The following is a 19,193-nucleotide window of genomic DNA, read 5'->3' on the forward strand; positions in this document are numbered from 1 at the left end:
AAGACTCAAAACTAGCTCTTTCTTCCTTTGCTTGAGCTTTCTTACACAAGAATCTCACACTCTCTCTAAAATTGAAGTGGATAGGATTAGGTTGTTGGAATTTGAGTGAATGACACCCCAAGATCTGATCTACTGGCCTTAACTCGTCCACAAGTGAAATTACCAAAAAGCCCTTCAAAATATTTGATTAAAAAGGAACAGAATCCGGCTACAGTGAACAGTGCGCCACGCGCACCCTTATGTGTGCGCTGAGCGCACCAAGCTCAGATCATTCTCTGACCTCTGTTTAAATACACAAGGTCACCCACACTTCATGTACTCTATATACATCTCTGTTTAATAAATATTAGGGTCTTACACATAACCCAGTGGTTACCGAGTTCCCCGTGAAGCACGAGACCCAGATTCGAATCTTGGTAACACCCAAGATCGAATTAAAATGGACTATTGACCGTAGGGAGCATCAATGTGCGCAATTCACCCAATTACGAGCCTCGTCGCTCGGGGCTCGTCACTCGGGATTTTTACTCGTTAGTGGGACCAAATGTGTTTGCCGGTAGTGATGTTTCCTCCGCGAACAAAAAAATACCACTACCTTTTAAGTTTTTGATTCCAAATTAACATATGCATAAAGTGGTCTATTACTTCATCCTTCCCAAATTAATAGTCATGTTTAAACTTTTTAAAGTCTTTAACTTTTTAACTTTATATTTAAATAATTTTTTTCGTGTTATACAATACTTGATGGAATTTATATGAAAATATTAAATTTATATGTGATTTAATTTGATATAACTTTCATCAAATTTTATATAGCATAAAAAAAATTTAAAGTTAAAGTTAAGAATTAAAGATTTTAATAATTATAAGAGTAAATTATACCAGTGATTCTTGTGGTTTACTTAAAATTATACCAGTAATCTCTATCTTCATAAAATTATGTCGATAGTCCCTATGGATTTTAAAACGCATGATGCTGCTCCTTGGAACTAGTTTCTAAAAAAATGTTCCGTTAAATCTTATAATAAGAAGGGAGATTTGATCATCTTAGTCTTCCTACCTATTTCTCCTTTATTTTCTTCTTCACCTTTTTATATACATACATGAACCCTAATCTTATTTCTCAAATCTAAAATAGTATCTATACTATATAATAAAAGGGAGTTTGCGCTGATGTCATGACGTGCTTTTAAGGTTGTACTATGTGCTTCTAAATATATACCTAAATTAATCTAATGATGTCATAAATAATAATTATGATCCAAATTTCTCTTTATACTCCTTAATATACTCCATACTATATGTAATCTTTTATGGTGATATAAAATCTTCTAGCTTTTCAGGGGAAAAAAAAGAAAAAAACAATATGGTACTCGAAAAATACAACATGGTGATAAAATTGTATACACAATAAGTTCGATTCTTTCGGTTAGTATTATGGTTCAACTGTTTCTTTTCAGTTTTGATCATTAGTACGGAGTATATAATAAGAGGGTAGTGATTCATATACATCTTTGAATCAGTTTGTTAGTGTTTTGAAGTAAAGAATGTATGCCAAAGTTTCTTAGGTGATTTGAAACTTTTGTGCATATAATGCATATTCTTATGTTTCTACAATTTTTATGCATGTTACGGACTTGAAATTTGTTTGGATTTAATATGCCCAATTCATTTTCGATCCCACTTTAGAAGAGAGGGGTGTTAATGATTGGATCATGAACTGTGTCTCAAGTCACAATGGTTTTTAACCAAACCCGTAAAATTCACGGGTCACTAAACTAGTTTATAGATTCTATTAAAACACTAACATGGTGATATCATAATTAAAGAATTTCTCTTCATACAAAAGAATCAAAAATAAATTAAAATTTTTTAAGTACATATAGATATAGATGATGTCATTAACATAAAATTTATATAATTAAAGATTAAAATATTAATTACTCCGTATAAGATATATTGAACGCACCTCCTCTCTCTCTCAAATCAAAATAAACCCTAAAAACCAAAACAATTTCCATCTTCCTCACTTTCTTGCTTGGTTTCTTCTTCAACGATTTCTCTCTGCCGCTCTGCTCTTCGTCTCCCATCCCATTTCACAATTTTATTTTCCATCGGCGTATTGATTTTCTCATATAGGTAAACAAATAATTTTCTTTGTGGTTTGATTTTGTTGGTTATAAGTATATCTTGAGTATTTATCTTCATGGTTCATTGATTTCTAAAAGCAGCATTTGGGGTTCTTCAACAGTTATGCACTCATGCTTATTCAAGGTTAGTACATGTTATTCAAGGTTAGTACATTTAGGGTTCTTAGAATCGTTATGCTTGATTTGATGTATGAAATTTTATAATTAATTTTGAAAATATTAAAATTGTTTAAATTATTCCTGTGTGATTTATTCAATGTTTAATTATCATTTGGTTGTTTTGGTTTATGTGGATGAAGGATAAGAAATCTTAACATTGTGTGTGATGTAGAATACTACTATTACTTATTGAACACTAAGTGTTCGATGAAATGCCACAAAGAAGTTCAAAATTCGTTCTCAGGGTATTATGATGATGTTTGTATAGTACATATTTTTTGAAATATTGTGCTATCCTATTGCATTCAACATGAGCACATGATCAATGCTTTGGGTACTTATAGTAGTTGTCTAAAGTTTGGCTTCTTGATTAATTTCGATTCTAATATGTGTTAGTGTAGTTAAAAAGATTTCAGGTGATGGAACATGAATACACGAAGATGGATGTTGCATGGTGTCATAATTTGAAGTAGAAGATTTTGACTTGATGTTTTTACTTGATGGGTTATTAGTATTATTTACAGAGATTTGGTTTTGTATGAAACTCTTGATATTAGCTCACTTGGAGGTATTAGTTTGGTGTTTTACACTATAGTTTAAAGGTGTGTTTTAAAAGAGAAATAGATAGCAGATTTGCACATGTTACTAATGCTTGCACATCCAACTATTCCGTAGTTTCCATCCTATGTATGGGCATGACAATTGAAGTTGCAAAGAAACTGGAGCTACTTGTGTGTTCTGACTGTGTTGATGATGATGCATAAGAATCGATGTGCACATTTCCATAGTATCATCTCCTGAAGCCAAGGTGAGAATCCATGTCATTTATTGTTGCAATATTATCACACTGTACATCGAAGAAATTTGTTCAGTTGGTACATTGTGCATTGATTTGTAGTTACGTATAACAACTTGCTGATTAGCTAATTTCCAGTTTGACCATAAGGCAGAAACCCCCTAAAAGTGTTTGGAACCATTGATTTCTTTCATAATAGGTATTTCCAAAAATGTATTATAGTTGAGATAAAATCATCATTTTAGCGTAAGGGTATCTCATAAGTTTCTTGAGATAATTGGTATCTTCTAGACATTTTTCAGAAAATATTGTACTGTTTTTTATCATCATTAGATATGCTATTTTCAAGGTTTACATGGTATATGAAGAGTGAGGTTGAAACATCAGTTGTCTGGTCATGTGCTCGCTTACAAAAAAGTCATGTTGTCTTGAATAGTCTTTTATGGTTAAAATATCATATTGACTTATTTGTATAAACTGGGTGAGCTATTTAAGTGGGATAACAACATTGCAAAATATGCTTCTTAATAATTTTCCATTTCCAGTTCTTTATTTATTTCGTTATCTTTTGCTCATTAAATCGTTATATTTTGTTCGGTCCATGAATTAAATGTGGAAGAGATGCTCACCAATACATGATATTGATGTTTATGCTCATTATAGAAGTATGGAGGTATGCGGATCCTTTTGATGTTGGCTTCTTGATGAAAAAAAGAAATGCTTTATTGTTATTGACAAATGACAATGTTCCATTGACCTATCAATTTCCCCTCAAGTTCTTCACACCAAAAACTCTATTGTCTATATCTTTATGTTTCGTATTGCTATACTTTTTTATGCTTCTAACGGGGGTGTTAAGAGTGTTTATTAGTTTTTAGGTTATTATAAGATCGTATTGTAGCGGTTATTTTGTTAAAAATAACTTCAATTGTAACAATGTAATAGTTCCTTTTTTTAATTTTTTTCTCAGACTTGGATAGCTCTCTTGGATGGCACAAGATCCATATGAAGATAATGCTAAAAATGTACGGTTTAATTCGTATTGGTTCCACTGAAATCAAAAAAACTTTGAGGTAATATGTATTGGTTTTCAAGAAATTGAAATATATCCATAGTGGGTTATGATTTAGTTGTGGTGTAGTTTTATAGAATTTACCTTTTAAGTATTCATTCATGTTATATTTTGGAGACAGAGTGTAGTACAAAACCTTTGCTTGCTGGTTGTGGGCATAGCAAGTTGACTGCACTTGGTCTTGCTATTTATGAGGCTGTTGTCATAGGGTAACACCATAAGCTTTAATAATAGTTCTTGGTACGTTAGTTACTTAGGGTAATGGAAGTAACATATCTTACTCTCTTCTTTTTACTATTTGCCTTTCTTTATGTGGTATAGTTTTGATTTGATTGTATTTTGCCTTAAAATTTGAGAATGATGGTGTGATATTGCTGTTCAAATACATCAAATAAAAGAAGGTACGCAATTTTACAATTTTGGAAGCTGTTGTTTTGAAATACTGTTTGAGCATCATTTATTGATGTGTGATTTTATTTTTATTATGCATGTACATAATAGAGGGTGTATGAGTGTTGTGTTTTTCTAATATTAGTGTAAACTTATGATGATAAAAAAGTAGCTATATTATTGCATAATAGAAGTAAAAATTACGTCGATAGTACCTGTGGTTTGTTATGTTTTTCACCACTACACCTAAAGTTTATTTTTATTTTGGTTGGTACCTGTGGTTTGATTGTATTACGCAGCTGGTACCTGTTACTAACGTCTGTCACCACTCTAACGGCAAGCCCTCACATGTGCCACACATGTGAGGGCATATTCGTCACTCCAGCAATATATTGTAAAACAAAATAGGGGTGTGGCTTACGTCCCCCATGTCCAATTATCTTCAAGATGAAGTCGCAAAGCGGTTCAATCTCATTAAATCATGGGAACTTGCGTCCAAAACTGAGTTCATAAACCACCACTCAGAATCAATCAGGGCAATTGTAGGCAACGGAGCGAACGGAACTGATTCCACTTTAATCGAATCACTTCCGTATCTAGAAATCATATCGAGTGTCAGTTCAGGTTTAGATCAAATCGATTTAGTTAAATGCAAGGAAAGGGGAATTAGTGTTACATCTACACATGATACTTTGACTGATGAAGTCGCTGATTTAGCAATAACCCTAATTTTAGCAACTGTTAGAAGAATCTGTGCATGTGATCAGTTCGTGAGGAATGGATTGTGGAAGCAACAAGACTTCAAATTGGCCACAAAGGTAGGTAACTCTTATTTGTTGCAATCGTGATTAGTATCTCAAAATCATAAGTTGCTTAATGGCTAAATGTACAAAAACATATCTAACTTATCATGTATTGTTATTCTATTAGACTGTACTTTCTAACTGTTCAAGTGGTACACATTTAATAGATTTTCAATTACTAGTTGTATGCACATGACCTCTTATAACATGTGTATGGATGATTTGGCATCTTATATGGCATTGGCTGCCACTAGGATGTAATTGAGCCGATTCGAACTCGGCTCGGCTTGTTTCAGACCTTATGTGCAAAACAAAACTCAAGCTTAGTACGTGAAACTCACAATTAAAGACGGTTGTTTGAAACAGAGTATATGATGATATGCATTACATTACAATTATTTCAAATACCATATACTCATAATGTTTATCATGTAACTTACATTATTAGAGTTGATTGTTTAACTCTGTTTGCAGGTTAGTGGAAAATCTATGGGGATTATAGGATTAGGAAGAATCGGGTCAGCAATTGCTAAAAGAATACATGCATTTGATTGTCCAGTTAGTTACTATTCCAGAACAGAGAAGCAAAATTCAGGTTACAAGTATCATCCAAATGTGATTGAACTAGCTACCAATTGTGAAATTCTAGTTGTCGCTTGTTCATTAACCGAATCAACCTACCATATAATCAATCGTGAAGTCATTGACGCGTTGGGACCAAACGGATATCTTATTAACATAGGACGAGGGGATCATGTAGATGAACATCTTATTATTATTATTATTATTTTTAAACTGTTTTAACAAGTGGTAATTTAGACCCAACTATTAACTTTATTATTTTTTTTAACTGTGTGTTCAAGTGGTAATTTAGACCCAGCTGTTTTTTTTTTTTTTTTTTTTTTTTTTTTTTTTTTTTTTAAAAAACTGTTTTAACAAGTGTTATTTTGACCCAAGCTCTTCCACACCTGCAATCGACTATTTTTAGCGTCTTAATTAGGGAATAGGGTTTAGAATTGGGAATTTGGGTTTGAGCAGATTAGGTTTTAGCGTAACAGGAAGGTACAAATTGGGAATTTGGGTTTCTAATTACAGGTTTGTAGTAATAGAATTGAACATCTGAAACCCTATTGATATGTATACAATATATTGCTGGAGTGACGAATATGCCCTCACATGTGTGGCACATGTGAGGGCTTGCCGTTAAAGTTGTGACAGAAGTTAGTAACAGGTACCATCTGCGTAATACAATCAAACCACAGGTACCAACCAAGATAAAAATGAACTTTAAGTGCAGTGGTAAAAAACATAACAAACCACATGTACTATCGACGTAATTTTTTCATAATAGAATTTACTAATGCCTTTTTTTTTTTTTTTTTGATAGATTTAATTTAACAAACTCGTGAATTCACGGGTCTTTTTACTAGTATTAGTATATACCAACATCAAACATACACATAATGATTCTTCGCTACCCTCTCACTTCTTATCAAACAAACTCCTCTCAAACAAAATCCTATATAAAAAATAAAAATTAATTATGTAATCACGCTCAATAAAATTTATGTAATCCTTGAATAGACACTTATATTTATTCTTAGTTATGAATAGATAAGATCTGTGTATGTATATGTTTTAGATTAAGCTAGTTGAAATATCAATTTACAAAATACGGAGTACTTCATCAATTGGATACTGATTCATAGTTTATTCCGTAATATATTTTTTTTACATTTGAAATAAACATTGAGAAATATATGTAGGTTGGAGAAGAAGAAAAAGCAGTGAAAAGTCGATGATAACCTTTATATTATAGATTTAACGGAGTATTATAACAGAAGTTAGTTACAGGGACTAGCGCCCTGCGTTTTAAAAATTATAGAGATTGACGGTATAATTTTAAAAAGATAAGTACTACCAGCACAATTTAGGAAAAATCACAGGGACCAATTCTATAATTAACTCTAATTATAAATAAAACGTATTAATTTGAGACGATGAGCTTAATTTGTGAGCGATTGATTGCCTTCACTTCGAACCATAAAACAACTATCTGTACTAAGAGGACCGAGGACCATCGATGCAATTTAGTCTTTCTTAGTATTATTTATTTATTTATTTATTTATTTATTACGGAGTATTTATTTTTTGTCTTTTTATTAATATAATGTTGTTGCTTTCTGTCTTCCACCACTTATTTTAATCTTTCATCCCCAAAATCCATCAATCACTAAATCTGCAATCCAGAATGATGAAAACACCGTCTCCTCTAGCTCCTTTTCTTGTTCATACCTTCATCTTACCATCATTCATTTACACTCATAAATCCCTAATTCGCAAATTTAAATTATTCCAAATCATCCGTTACACGATAACAACCGTCTTTTTATTCCTTCTCAAAATCATCCCACCTTCCCTCAAACCTAATTCAAATAAAAGTAATGATAGTAGTAATAATTATTCGGATACTAATTTGAATAATGATGGTTGTGATCAGTACTATTATCCGTACGTTAAGTTTTTCAAAGAGAATAATAATAAGGATGATGGTACTGACACGTGTATTGCACGTGCACTTACTCAACTACTTGCTATCGTTAACGAGATACCAGTTAGTTCAAGAAAGTACGAGGTTGTTAGATCGTACGCCGAGAAATTGATGGATGAAAATCTCGTAGAAGGCAACGAGTCGTTACGAAAAGTTAACGCTACTGTTCTTTCATGCGCGTTTTCTCGTACGCTTGGACAGCTGGAACTAGCGGTGATGGCGGCTGGCGTGGCGGCCGAGGATGATGGTAGCGTGGTGGTAAATAGTGATGGCGGGGTTTGTTTTGGCTTGAACCGGGTGGTGAAAACGGTCGGGCGTTACGGTGATGTGGCTTGGACCCGGTTTAGGAAAAGGAGGTTGAACCGGTTTGGCGGTTCGGGGGAGAAGTTGGCGGCTGAGTTGCTGTGGTTAGCGGAGAAATTGGCGGCTTGTGGAAGCGGTGGTGAAGCCGTTTGTCAATGGGCTTCGGCTTCGAAGCTGGCTTCTGTGGCTCTTTCGGCTCAGCTTCGTTTACAAGGATCATTGGTTAAAATTTGTGGTAAGATTTTTATATGAACACCCTTTTTAATTTTGTCAATATTATCATTACTAAATTGGAATGAAATGTTCGTTATTTAAATTCTAGCTAGATTCGTTCTTTTGAACAAAGTTATTATATAATGATTTTGTGAATATACGTTGAATGCTGTTTTATACGATTTTATCGCTGAACTTTATAAATTAAAAGATTTGACGATTTGTTATCGTTTTATACGAATTTACGTTTAATGCTTTTTTATACGAATTTAAATGCTAGATTCGTTCTTTGATTACAAGAATTGATGCACGTACGTTTTTAAAGCTAACGGTTATGATTTTCCCTAAATAATAATGTTACTTCTCAATTTCCATAAAAAGATTAGTATTTCCATTTACTCGTCAATGTATCTTTTTAGGGGGTTTGACTCGGCTTGTTTAAAATTCAAAGAGCTTAATCTCGACTTGTTTCGAGCTTGTATCAAGTTTGAGCCCGACTGGTTTAACATTTTGATTTCGGCTCAATTTCTCGTCTCATTTATATATCACATATCATAGCTATTACTATATCTCTTATTATATTATTTAATAATACTAATAATTAATATACAATTAATGCATTTCAATGAAAGCTCATTTAGGCTCATAGCTTGTTTGAACGTGATATAAGGCTTGTAGGTGCGGTAGGCACTCTTCATTCGAAACTAATGAATGTCAGGTCGGGCCTTTTTGCCTTGTTATCAAAAAGGGTGTTGGGTATGCTTGTTTACTAAATAATTTTCAAAATATGTTCATGCTCGGGCTCAGGCAGCTTGCATTTACACCTCTATTTTTCAATCTGGTACATGGATAGTGTTATATTACACAAAAACGTAAAAGTGTTGAAGCGAACTTTTAGACGAAAAAAATAACTTGTGGTGTAATATTAAAGTCAACATTAACGTATTGCAGCGTACTTGCTCAAGCAAGCGGCTGGTATGGGAGGTGAAGATGCGGAAGAAGGTAATGGTGAGGAACTAAGGGAAGTAAAAATGAAACTGTTAATGTCATGGCTACCATTTTTGTGTCGAGCAAGTATTGGTACAGATGCTCCGGTTCTAACTTTTAATGAGAAAATTGAGCTAGAAAACGTGTTAGGAGAACTGATATCGTCTTTGAAACATGAAGAAGAACAAGAAAAGATTCTGTCTTTATGGATTGATCACTTCACTCGTTGCGCGTCTTCCGATTGGCCTAACCTTCAACTTTACTATACTCGTTGGTGCACCACTTCTCGCAAGCTATTGATACTCGAGGGAAGATAAATGCAAGCAAACAATCAGCATTGGTTAGCTTGTGCTACAAGTTACAAGTTCGTCTAATGATAGTACAAAGAAGGTCAAGAGTCATCAAAAACGGACATGCAGAATGATGGAACCATCTTCCTCTTTGAAGTTGCATATAATCTTATATTCTTATATATTTGAATACTTTAAAAGTCGCCTTTTACAAGCATAAAACTGTTAATATGTTGTGCATATCATCTTCATCATCATCATACATATACATATATATGTTTATTGAATTTGTGTAATCTATAATTTGAGACAATGAGGAAATTGTGTAATGGCACAATTCTTATTGAAGACAAGTTTCTTCTTTTTCTTGCTTGATACACCTTCAAAGTTTCAATGTAGGAAACTTTGTATGATTACTGTACATTAATTTTTAATTTGATACATGTTGCCTTATCACTGATGTGATACAGAATCAGATTATCAAATTTACAACAAGTTAGACAAGAATTACAATTTTGATCACTTGGTGTGTTGGTTTGAAAAACATTCAAAAGTTGTATTTCAAGCATTCAAATATTGTAAATAAGACATTCATTAACAAGTATGTTGAGTACAGTAGTACACTACTAGGCTTATACGATATGTAAAGAATACATCGCGTGAATCATGATAATAATCATCCTTTGTAGAATATTGTAATAATCCCCCATCACAGTAAGCTGAAGGATTTTTATTCGACATTATAGCCTTATAGGATTCTTAAATTAAGATTTTGACATGCACAGCTTCGTTTATAGTATGCAGAATATCTTCTTGTTTTTGTATAGATAGTAAAATGGAGTGAACATGTTTTCTACAACATAAAAGGCTCCGAGTAAATCTCGAATCTTTTGTTGCAGGACAGTTGAGGTTCCTGCAAGTATCAGTACAGCAATGTATACTAAGCGTATATAAGATAATCATATGAAGAAGATCGATAATGTTGATTAATTGGATAAAATCTAGAAAAATTTACACTCATCGCTCTAATTCGCTTACTATTTTAGTTTACTCCAAAATTTACACTTATCACTTGGTTAATTTGCTTATGTGTTGTATATTACTATAAAATGTAATCATCCTATCATACCTGCGATGCAGAAGATGCAAAGGCGGTATTTAAGCCTTGTCGTTGTTGAGCATCACGAATTATTTTGCGCATGTTGTCAAGTAAATCTCCGTAAGTCAATTTAGGCGCACTTTGCACAGCTTGTACAAAGCTATAAGTCAATGCACCAATTGCACTACCTGTAAAAGCCTGCATATAAAATATACATTTAACTATTAGCAAGCTAGCTGCAAGTCAAAAGTTTTACTGGAAAATTATCGTGGTACGATACTATAACAAGTTCTTAAACAGTAAAGTTTTGCCCTTAATGCATAAACACATGTATATTTATATAAACATAATACTGACCGACGTATCGGCTGAATATTGATTGTCATCACAGGCACTTATACAGATTGCTTTTCCACCACGAGTAAACGATGATACATCAGAGGGATTTTCTTCTTCCCACTTATAAAATCCTCTCCTGCGTAAAAGTAATAATAATACTAACAACGTGTTGAACATGTTGTTATAAATTATAATACTAAATAATACTAACCGATCGATTCTGCAGAGATAAGGTAGGTCAAGAACAGTTCCACTATAGCAAGTATCGATGATACTATGAAGTATTACTCCATGAGGAAGTGGTGCTACTAGTACGGAGTTGACTTCATCATCTAATATCTTTCCAGATACAGTGTAGTCAACAGGACACAAGGCTTCATCATATCCGTCGTCTTCATCTCCTTCACCATCAGTCACGTGGGAGCCATGGCCCGCATAGTAGAACACCAATGAGTCCCCTGATCGACAACCTTTGGTTAGCCACTCCATTGCCATTAGCATATTACGTCTTGTTGGGATCCTGGTGGGGTCCGTTTCCTCTTCTGCAGAAAAGCTTCTCTAGTTAAGTTTCAGCTTTACTCAACCTTGGTTCAAGATTTTTAGACATTAGTTCTCAGTTAGATCCTTGGTTCTTATATTTTGTCCAAATATTGCTGTACTTTTCTTCCCTACATAATTCTCTATTGTTTGTTATGTTTTCCGTTATCATAGTTTGTCATTATATCTTGTTTTGTGTGTCTAAGGGTTCGTTTGATAGAATATAATGATTAAGTGCTGAATGGTTCGAAAATCTGAATGGTTCAAAGGTTCTATTTGAACTTAGTTCTCAACAACAATAACGTGTTTATAATCATTCTTAATGAACTCTATGAATGATGAATGATGTAAAACCACTTTATCTAACCTAATAAATGAATAAATAGAAGAATATAGCTGTAGGATAAGTATTCTGGATATAAGTAAGGATGACATAAAAAGAAATGGAGGTTTTGAATGGTTAAGTATTTCAACTCTCAATGATTCTACACAGATTGTTGAACAACTTAACAACATTTGTCATTCAAATGTCACAAACACACACACTAAATGCTTAGCGTTGAACCATTCAATTGAGAGGCGATCAAACGCACCCTAAGTGTGTAAACATAAACAAATAAGGAAAAAGAGTGTCAAAACCTGTAAGGATGCGAATGGAAGCATTCTGGAAGCCGAGTTTCATCAAGAATTGATGCATGGTCCTGATATTATTTATACTTGCAGGCAGTGTCTTTTGGTGGCCTCTATAAGTCACTCCACACAACACCGCTCTCTTCTGCTCATGAACCTGTGACGGCTGTTGGTTATAGCTGTTATAATAGCCGTCATTACCGTACCCTATCGAAGGTGATCGTGGTGGTGGTGGTGGTGGTGGTGGTGGATTATAATAACCACCACCGTAAGTCGTAGGATAAGACGTTGGCTGTGGCTGTGGTTTTGGGCTATAATAGCCCGAAACATAAACTGGAGAAGCATAACCACCTTCATATGCTGGTGTTGGTGCAGGCTGTCTATAAGGGGCGTTATAGTAATTATTGCTTGACGGACTGTTGGCATAACCATTAATTAATTCGAGGATTTGGTCCCTTTCTTCACTGCGTTTGTTGACTTTATAACAGAAGGAACAAGGTTGTGCTGGTTGCACTGTCAGGTAATTATTGCACCCTTTGCACCGTTTTTGCTTTTCCATGTCGTTGATGTTTATGAGTAGATATGCTTGGGAAGTCTCTTCACTTTGTTATGGCCATTTATAGGCTGGAATCTGGATTAACCCATACATAAACGAATGGGTCGAAATAGCCACCTCTACTATATTCCATCATGAATGTGCGAAGAAGAGAGAAGAACCTGGTTCAGTATTCAAAGTCCTTTTCGGTGGACATCAGATTCGATCTTTATTACAAAGCGGTTTTACATAGCATATTATGTTTGATAGGATGAGAATATTCCATTGGATGGTAAACACTGATGAGTTTTCCATTCTCAGATTCTGTTGGATGGAAAACATAGATAGTCAACGTCACCTTTTAAACAGAAGGTATGCAAATTCGTATTGAGTTGTATGGTTCAGATTGCAGAATTTGACATCATGACCATTTGCGATTTGCGAGAACCTAACTACATTTTGGACAAATTATTTAAAGATATATGGATGTGACAAAAAGCTAAGACGGCTTTATAGCGGTGGAATGTTAGATTTGTTAGAGGAATTAGATGCACTTTGGTGCATTTAATCTGTTTTAGCAGGTTGCATCTTCTAACTTAGCAAAGTGCAGCTGATGAGCTTGAGCCCATCATGTGCCACTTTTTGAAGATTCTGGTTTATCTTTGGTGTTATACACATAAACTTCATAGGAGAATAAACACATGTTCAAACATATTAATTCTTCTTTTCACGTTACAGAAATAAAGATTAGTCTTTTGTCTAGTGTCAGATATTTCATTGGTAGAAATTGTATCTTATACTATAATGGTTTCCTCTTGTGTCGAGTGATCATATTTTCTCAAAATAATCGAAGCATGAAATCCAGTTTTTTAAGTGGTTAACTTTTTCCCACCATCAATTTACAAATCCATAGCACATAACAAGGTATGGAAATAACAATCGGAATTTAAGAAGACGACGAATATTAAGTTAGACTTTACAATGAAAGCGATCATGCCCTCCCTCTCTTCTTTCACTGGTTCCAAACATTAACAAAGAGAGTTGAAAGTCGAAAGCAAACTTATCTTTGCAATGATTCGCATAACAACATAAAGATTGCGCTTACAAAAAATAGAGAAACAAATCCAATTTTAAAACATACTAGGTCAATGTATTATGATGGTTTTGCTATTTTTCAGCATGATTGCAAGAACATCAATACATATTGTATCCAACTGAACCAAACCATTAAACTGACCTAAGATATAGGTTAATGACAAAGTTTTATGGTTTAAGGATCGAGTCCATGTAATGTGATTCATGTTAACACCCGAAAACGTGTGTGTCCGTGAAAAATGATCGAGTGGGTGGGTCCGTCACTAGAAAAATCCTTTATAGTATTGTAGTAGATATTTCTACTCGAAGTGAGTAGAGATTACTTGCTGCAAAAATCTATAATGTTTCAGCTTCAGCTGATAACTAATTCACCCACCAAGTAAGCTACTCACCAAAATAATTTTTTGTATCTTGAACTTATTTTTCAATATGAGGCAAAAAAAAAAAAAATGCATTTCAACCACAAAATACACGACACTACATCATCACAAGACCAACTAAGACCGTTTACCTATTAATTAAATAATAGATGGGTTTGTCTGGTATAATTTGAATTTTGATCCACCCAAAAATCCCTATTGTAAGCAAAACTGCAAAACAAGACTAGTTTGAAAGGTGATAGTTATGGGATACTACAGTATACACAAGGCCTTTTAGATTCTCTTCTGCAACCAGTAAGTGTGCCTCTTTTGATCTTCACAGCTTCTAAGAATGAGATTTATAAAGTGCGCGGGTCAAATAGCATATGTATAAGTCACAGACAATGACCATCACCCGATCCAATAATTAGGTGTTGTGCTTTTTGTTGAGGTCATATAGCACACATAAATCCGCAGCTGTCTTCATCTGAAACCATTCAAAGATTTCACAAATTTAGGCTCAATTGCAGCAAACTATTAAGATATTGCCAGTTAAATTTGTGAAGGTGGAGGTTTTTAGCACACTTAGTTTGCAATTAAACGTGTTGAATTTTGATGTACTTTCTCACAAGGCTATTGAGCTGATAAACAGTGCACATGAATTGACCTTAACGACCTAATATTTTTTTTATTCTAATACCCTGATTATCGTTCAAAAGCGACGGAAAATATCATTAACTTTGGTAGAAACAAGGTTAGCTAATTATTCTTCTGACTGTGAGATCAAAATATAATGTTAAAAGCATAACATGTACACAATGACATGTTATTGCATAATATGAAATAGTTGGTTTGTGTATAAAAAACCCTGCATGGTACGCTTGTAACTGGGTATACTTTAGAAAAGAATGTATTTTTAGTGGCTTAAACTGTATATCTATTATTCATCAAATATTCTATTTGCTAATCGTATGTGACCACATATATTGCATTATTGTTGTTTTTGTTTATTGTCACCACATTAATACCATTAATTCTCTAATTCCCACTATCAAGATCAGTGAACATAAGGTGAAAACCAAGCAAATATTCTAGCACGATTCTAGATCACTAAATGAAGACAATCAAGTTGTGTAAACTAGCGTAGAAAACAATAATGGTACATTGGTACCTGTATAAAATTGACTAATTGCTTCGTTGCCCATCCAAATAGAAGCAGAGCAAGTATCGCAGAATATACTATACTTTGTTGTGCAGCAGCCAGCAGCACCTAATTATTCATAGAAAAACAAATGACAACTGTAACTCTAATAAGTTAAACATAACCACTTCACCGTAAAAAGTTTAAGCTTACTTCAGTTATATTTGCAGACTCCTTTGCTAGGAGAAACAAAGTTATGTAAAGAACCTGCAAATCAGACATTTAGTTTAGGAACATGTTATGTTATTTTTTTGAAAGGCGGAGCCCCAAAGTGTATCTAGTGGGGATTGAACCTAGATCTGCTTTGGAGATTACCAAGCATACAACTACTAGGCCACCCATTGGGGTTAAAGTACATGTTGTGGTAAGAAATCTGAGAAAAAAAAAATACTGAAAATATATGAACAAAAGGTAAGCATTTACCTCGCAAGCTATGCAACAGAATCCCATAAACATCCTGTTTCCATAATACAATTTGAATAACCAACTCGTGCTATCTTTCACATCTTTATGATTCGATTTGCCAACCAAGAAAGTACTGCATTAAAAAAGTGGCTGAGACAACTGATGCTACTTCCTCACTAACTAAGGAATGAAATTCCAGCCTATATACTTATAAATAGGTTACGTAGGATTCTGCTTTACCTTTAATAGAAGAATCATGTAAAATAGAAAAAAATTAGCTTGCAAGGAAACCGATTGAAACTTGAAATCACCCAAAAAAGTATTTTTATGCATAAATCCACCGCAACTCATGTTAATAAAAAAACTGAAAAAATTTAGATTATTATTGAACACAGCTTTTGTAATAATATTTGCAACATTAATTAAATATTTATAAGAAGTTATTAAGTTGGATAGCTGATTTGGGTCATCCAAACCTGGCCAAACCGTTCAACCCATACCAAAGAATCACCCATTTATTTGCTACCTCTAAAACAACTGATTAAAGATCTATAATCCAGTTCACAATCAGATGACCGAAAATAGATATGAGAGTTTCATACATACCTGTACATTTGAAACCAATGGCTAGCTATATCCAAAGCAAGCAAAGACAGAAAAACAAAACTAGGTCTGCAAGGTTAATAAACAAATGGTTGAGTGATAAATATCATAAGCAAAAGCACAACAATAGTGGAATAAGAAACAAGAAAAAAGAACCTGTAGACTTGGGAGAGAATAACCAAAAGACATGCAGTGCTTATCCTGAGAGATGTCAAATTTCAGTAACGAATATGAAATATATGTGATGAATACAAGGCGAAACTAAATGGAAACATATGCAAAATGTGAAACAGATGGGAGCAAGAACTTATGATAATCACCTATCTGTGACCATATCAAGAACAGCTCCGAAAGTTGAAACTACAAAGGTAATACAGAAATATATTAGATAAAAATAATTTGAAAATCCTAAGAACAATTAAGAAGGGATAGAAATCAGAAAGAGAACATTGTCTAAAATGATTTGCAGGCTTCTGATTCACCCAAGTTAGTAACAATTTTTGAATCATGATATACCTTGATTAAATTTGCGAGCAAACCAACCATCCAAGGCATCACAAACAAAGCTGCAACAGTAGAAGTAACAGTTCAATATCATATTTATGACTTTCACAAAACTTTATCTTTGTTTATATTTATTCTTTACCTGATGAAATAAAGGATAGAAAAAAGCTCTTTATTGGTAAAGCAAATTGCAAAGGCAAAACAATTCATCAAAACTCTAATGTACCCTGTACATAGGCATGAGCAGTCAAATTTATGATATAAAAAATTTCAAACAGATCCAAATTGTTTTGCAATAGAATAACAGAATCAATTTAACCGGAAATTAAAAATGCATACATGAAAGAGTAAACAAGATAAGTGACACTGCTGATTAATCAAAAATTATATACAATATTCCATATGAACTTACCTATCCTAAACTCAATTATATATGAAACTAATTAAATTAAAACCCAGCAAACAAACCCTTACAATAAAGGAACAACAAAAACAATATCGAGTATAAGAAATTTCTCTAGGCTTCTTGCTTACTCGTGTTTAGAAAATAAAAGAATTTAATGCCTTTGAGCAAACATACATAACGAAATAGAAGCGCTTTGACTTGTAAAAGAAGGTAAATATTGAGACTATATAGAAAATAGAATATGAGATACAGACGCTACAGGACAGGAAGTAAAACATATAACATTGCAGAAAAAGAATGAGTAGATACACTTGACCATATCACGGACGAGATATTATAAGTTTTGTAATTAATATACTGATATACTGATACTGATTGATGTTCAGTTGGGTTTTGCATCAATATATATTAGTTCTACGCATGTAACAAATTTTGTTTTACTTATCTAATATAATTCATTGGCTTCATATAAACTCACCAATGATGTTGGGGATGTAAAGATACACACTTATTGTTCTAGGTCTTGATTTGGAAGCCATTTCTACTTTTCAGACACAAATCAAGGTTGCTTAGCTCCTTCAAAGCTTAAAGTGTAAGCAAGCTCAACCTGCACAAACAAATCAAGGACCTACGAATATGATCAGGATATAGATGTAAAATACAGCATAATTAAATGAATCAAGATCTGCAAGACTTACTATAGTAAGAGTCAACTGCAAGAAAATAAAGTCATTTTAAAATCACCTAATTTTATGTGCAGCACATACAATTTTTAACCCTGCCTATCCAGAACAGTCCATAATAATTAATGTTTAATTAAAATTTAAACTCAACTACTAAGCAATTTATTCGATTAACTTTCAATTAACTAAATAGCAATCTTCCTAAATTACTGAACTTAACAACCTCAACTAACTAACAAGCATTGCCCTAAATACAAAACATCATTTAATATATTTTATATTATGAAAATAAATGTTTAGGTTAAAAATTAAACATTCAATCAATACAATACAATACTAAATAATACACACATCATATGCGAACAGTTTAATTAAATAACTACCAAATGAGTTACCAATTCAGAAGGACGATGATGAATCGTGAAGAAAGATCCTTTTAGTAACCCTAAACCCTTATAGAATTAATAACAAGTATTAATCAATTTTTTAATGATATGAATAAGATCGAGTTTGCAGATGACAAATATAGATAGAGATAGATTTGTACATTAATAAAAGAAAAATAGAGATATAGGAGCTCGACAATGGCGAATCGAATATGGCCTCCGTTTAAAGCAATCTTACGCGCCCCCCAATTTGTTTATTCGATTTTTAGTTTGATTTGATATAGTCGTATGTATGATTCAGGAATAAAAACTTTTTAGATGTGATGATCTGTACAGCACACATTCTTACCGTATCCTCACCGTTTTAAGTAATAAAATATTTAATCCATATTACAATTGTTCAATGTTAAATTAAAGTACTACTGTATTTGAATGTAAAAAATATTTTTTTGGAAATGATTTTTCTAGTGTCAACCATAAAAGTTATTATTGAAATTAAGGCATGTTGGAATTATTTGTACCATCATAAAACTACTTTATCAAACATTTATTAAAAAAACTCTAACTTCTAGCTTAAAAAATAACCTTCACCTGTAATTTCCAGCTCTAACTTCCAGCTAGTTTATCCAAACACACCCTTAGACCTTAACCACACAATTTCACAAGAAAAACATAAAAGATTATAAACAATGAATAG

At 33.2% G+C, this 19,193-nt stretch overlaps 4 protein-coding genes across 10 annotated transcripts; 2 read left to right on the plus strand and 2 right to left on the minus strand.

Moving 5' to 3' along the window:
* The first annotated feature begins 1,967 nt into the window (after window positions 1–1,967).
* Window positions 1,968–6,212, plus strand: LOC139845263 (glyoxylate/hydroxypyruvate/pyruvate reductase 2KGR-like). 3 transcript variants are annotated; one of them, XM_071835515.1, is made up of 6 exons: window positions 1,968–2,139; window positions 2,232–2,274; window positions 2,711–2,877; window positions 2,985–3,117; window positions 4,076–5,385; window positions 5,845–6,212. In XM_071835515.1, the coding sequence occupies exons 5-6, from the start codon at window positions 4,996–4,998 to the stop codon at window positions 6,172–6,174; spliced, it is 720 nt and encodes a 239-aa protein (XP_071691616.1). In that variant the 5' UTR covers window positions 1,968–2,139; window positions 2,232–2,274; window positions 2,711–2,877; window positions 2,985–3,117; window positions 4,076–4,995; the 3' UTR covers window positions 6,175–6,212. The 3 variants fall into 3 exon arrangements, with proteins under 3 accessions (XP_071691616.1, XP_071691615.1, XP_071691614.1); XM_071835514.1 differs by having other exon boundaries at window positions 2,232–2,911; XM_071835513.1 differs by having other exon boundaries at window positions 2,232–2,877.
* Window positions 6,213–7,581: 1,369 nt separating this feature from the next.
* Window positions 7,582–10,167, plus strand: LOC139845264 (uncharacterized). The gene is made up of 2 exons (XM_071835516.1): window positions 7,582–8,459; window positions 9,389–10,167. Exons 1-2 carry the CDS (start codon window positions 7,622–7,624, stop codon window positions 9,739–9,741), a joined length of 1,191 nt encoding a protein of 396 aa, XP_071691617.1. The 5' UTR covers window positions 7,582–7,621; the 3' UTR covers window positions 9,742–10,167.
* A 115-nt stretch (window positions 10,168–10,282) lies between these two features.
* Window positions 10,283–12,928, minus strand: LOC139845265 (metacaspase-3-like). The gene is made up of 5 exons (XM_071835517.1): window positions 12,329–12,928; window positions 11,364–11,694; window positions 11,171–11,288; window positions 10,844–11,011; window positions 10,283–10,627 (listed from the first exon to the last, which is right to left on the minus strand). Exons 1-5 carry the CDS (start codon window positions 12,876–12,878, stop codon window positions 10,568–10,570), a joined length of 1,227 nt encoding a protein of 408 aa, XP_071691618.1. The 5' UTR covers window positions 12,879–12,928; the 3' UTR covers window positions 10,283–10,567.
* A 1,477-nt stretch (window positions 12,929–14,405) lies between these two features.
* Window positions 14,406–18,815, minus strand: LOC139845266 (probable CDP-diacylglycerol--inositol 3-phosphatidyltransferase 2). Of its 5 annotated transcripts, none has more exons than XM_071835518.1 (12): window positions 18,658–18,815; window positions 18,506–18,562; window positions 17,906–18,034; window positions 17,164–17,248; window positions 17,034–17,083; window positions 16,838–16,877; window positions 16,674–16,718; window positions 16,521–16,586; window positions 15,933–16,047; window positions 15,663–15,716; window positions 15,480–15,578; window positions 14,406–14,795 (listed from the first exon to the last, which is right to left on the minus strand). In XM_071835518.1, the coding sequence occupies exons 3-12, from the start codon at window positions 17,964–17,966 to the stop codon at window positions 14,736–14,738; spliced, it is 675 nt and encodes a 224-aa protein (XP_071691619.1). In that variant the 5' UTR covers window positions 17,967–18,034; window positions 18,506–18,562; window positions 18,658–18,815; the 3' UTR covers window positions 14,406–14,735. The 5 variants fall into 5 exon arrangements, with proteins under 5 accessions (XP_071691619.1, XP_071691620.1, XP_071691621.1 ...); XM_071835519.1 differs by having other exon boundaries at window positions 17,906–18,055; XM_071835520.1 differs by lacking the exon at window positions 18,506–18,562.
* Window positions 18,816–19,193: the final 378 nt, after the last annotated feature.

The sequence above is a fragment of the Rutidosis leptorrhynchoides genome, chromosome 4, assembly GCF_046630445.1.
Source record: "Rutidosis leptorrhynchoides isolate AG116_Rl617_1_P2 chromosome 4, CSIRO_AGI_Rlap_v1, whole genome shotgun sequence".
In the NCBI taxonomy this organism is placed as follows: domain Eukaryota; kingdom Viridiplantae; phylum Streptophyta; class Magnoliopsida; order Asterales; family Asteraceae; genus Rutidosis; species Rutidosis leptorrhynchoides.

What these genes read in the sequence shown, in the direction of transcription:
- LOC139845264 (XM_071835516.1), top strand. Translation starts at nt 7,622, where the DNA reads ATGATGAAAACACCGTCTCCTCTAGCTCCTTTTCTTGTTCATACCTTC. An exon ending in ATCATTGGTTAAAATTTGTG is followed by an intron (nt 8,460 to 9,388) that starts GTAAGATTTTTA and finishes AACGTATTGCAG; the next exon opens with CGTACTTGCTCAAGCAAGCG.
- LOC139845266 (XM_071835520.1), bottom strand. Translation starts at nt 17,966, where the DNA reads ATGGCTTCCAAATCAAGACCTAGAACAATAAGTGTGTATCTTTACATC. An exon ending in TTACATCCCCAACATCATTG is followed by an intron (nt 17,249 to 17,905) that starts GTGAGTTTATAT and finishes GCCTATGTACAG; the next exon opens with GGTACATTAGAGTTTTGATG. An exon ending in ATTCTCTCCCAAGTCTACAG is followed by an intron (nt 16,587 to 16,673) that starts GTTCTTTTTTCT and finishes TTAACCTTGCAG; the next exon opens with ACCTAGTTTTGTTTTTCTGT.
- LOC139845263 (XM_071835514.1), top strand. Translation starts at nt 4,996, where the DNA reads ATGTCCAATTATCTTCAAGATGAAGTCGCAAAGCGGTTCAATCTCATT. An exon ending in ACTTCAAATTGGCCACAAAG is followed by an intron (nt 5,386 to 5,844) that starts GTAGGTAACTCT and finishes CTCTGTTTGCAG; the next exon opens with GTTAGTGGAAAATCTATGGG.
- LOC139845265 (XM_071835517.1), bottom strand. Translation starts at nt 12,878, where the DNA reads ATGGAAAAGCAAAAACGGTGCAAAGGGTGCAATAATTACCTGACAGTG. An exon ending in TTCCATTCGCATCCTTACAG is followed by an intron (nt 11,695 to 12,328) that starts GTTTTGACACTC and finishes GCTTTTCTGCAG; the next exon opens with AAGAGGAAACGGACCCCACC. An exon ending in AATATTCAGCCGATACGTCG is followed by an intron (nt 11,012 to 11,170) that starts GTCAGTATTATG and finishes TTTTATATGCAG; the next exon opens with GCTTTTACAGGTAGTGCAAT.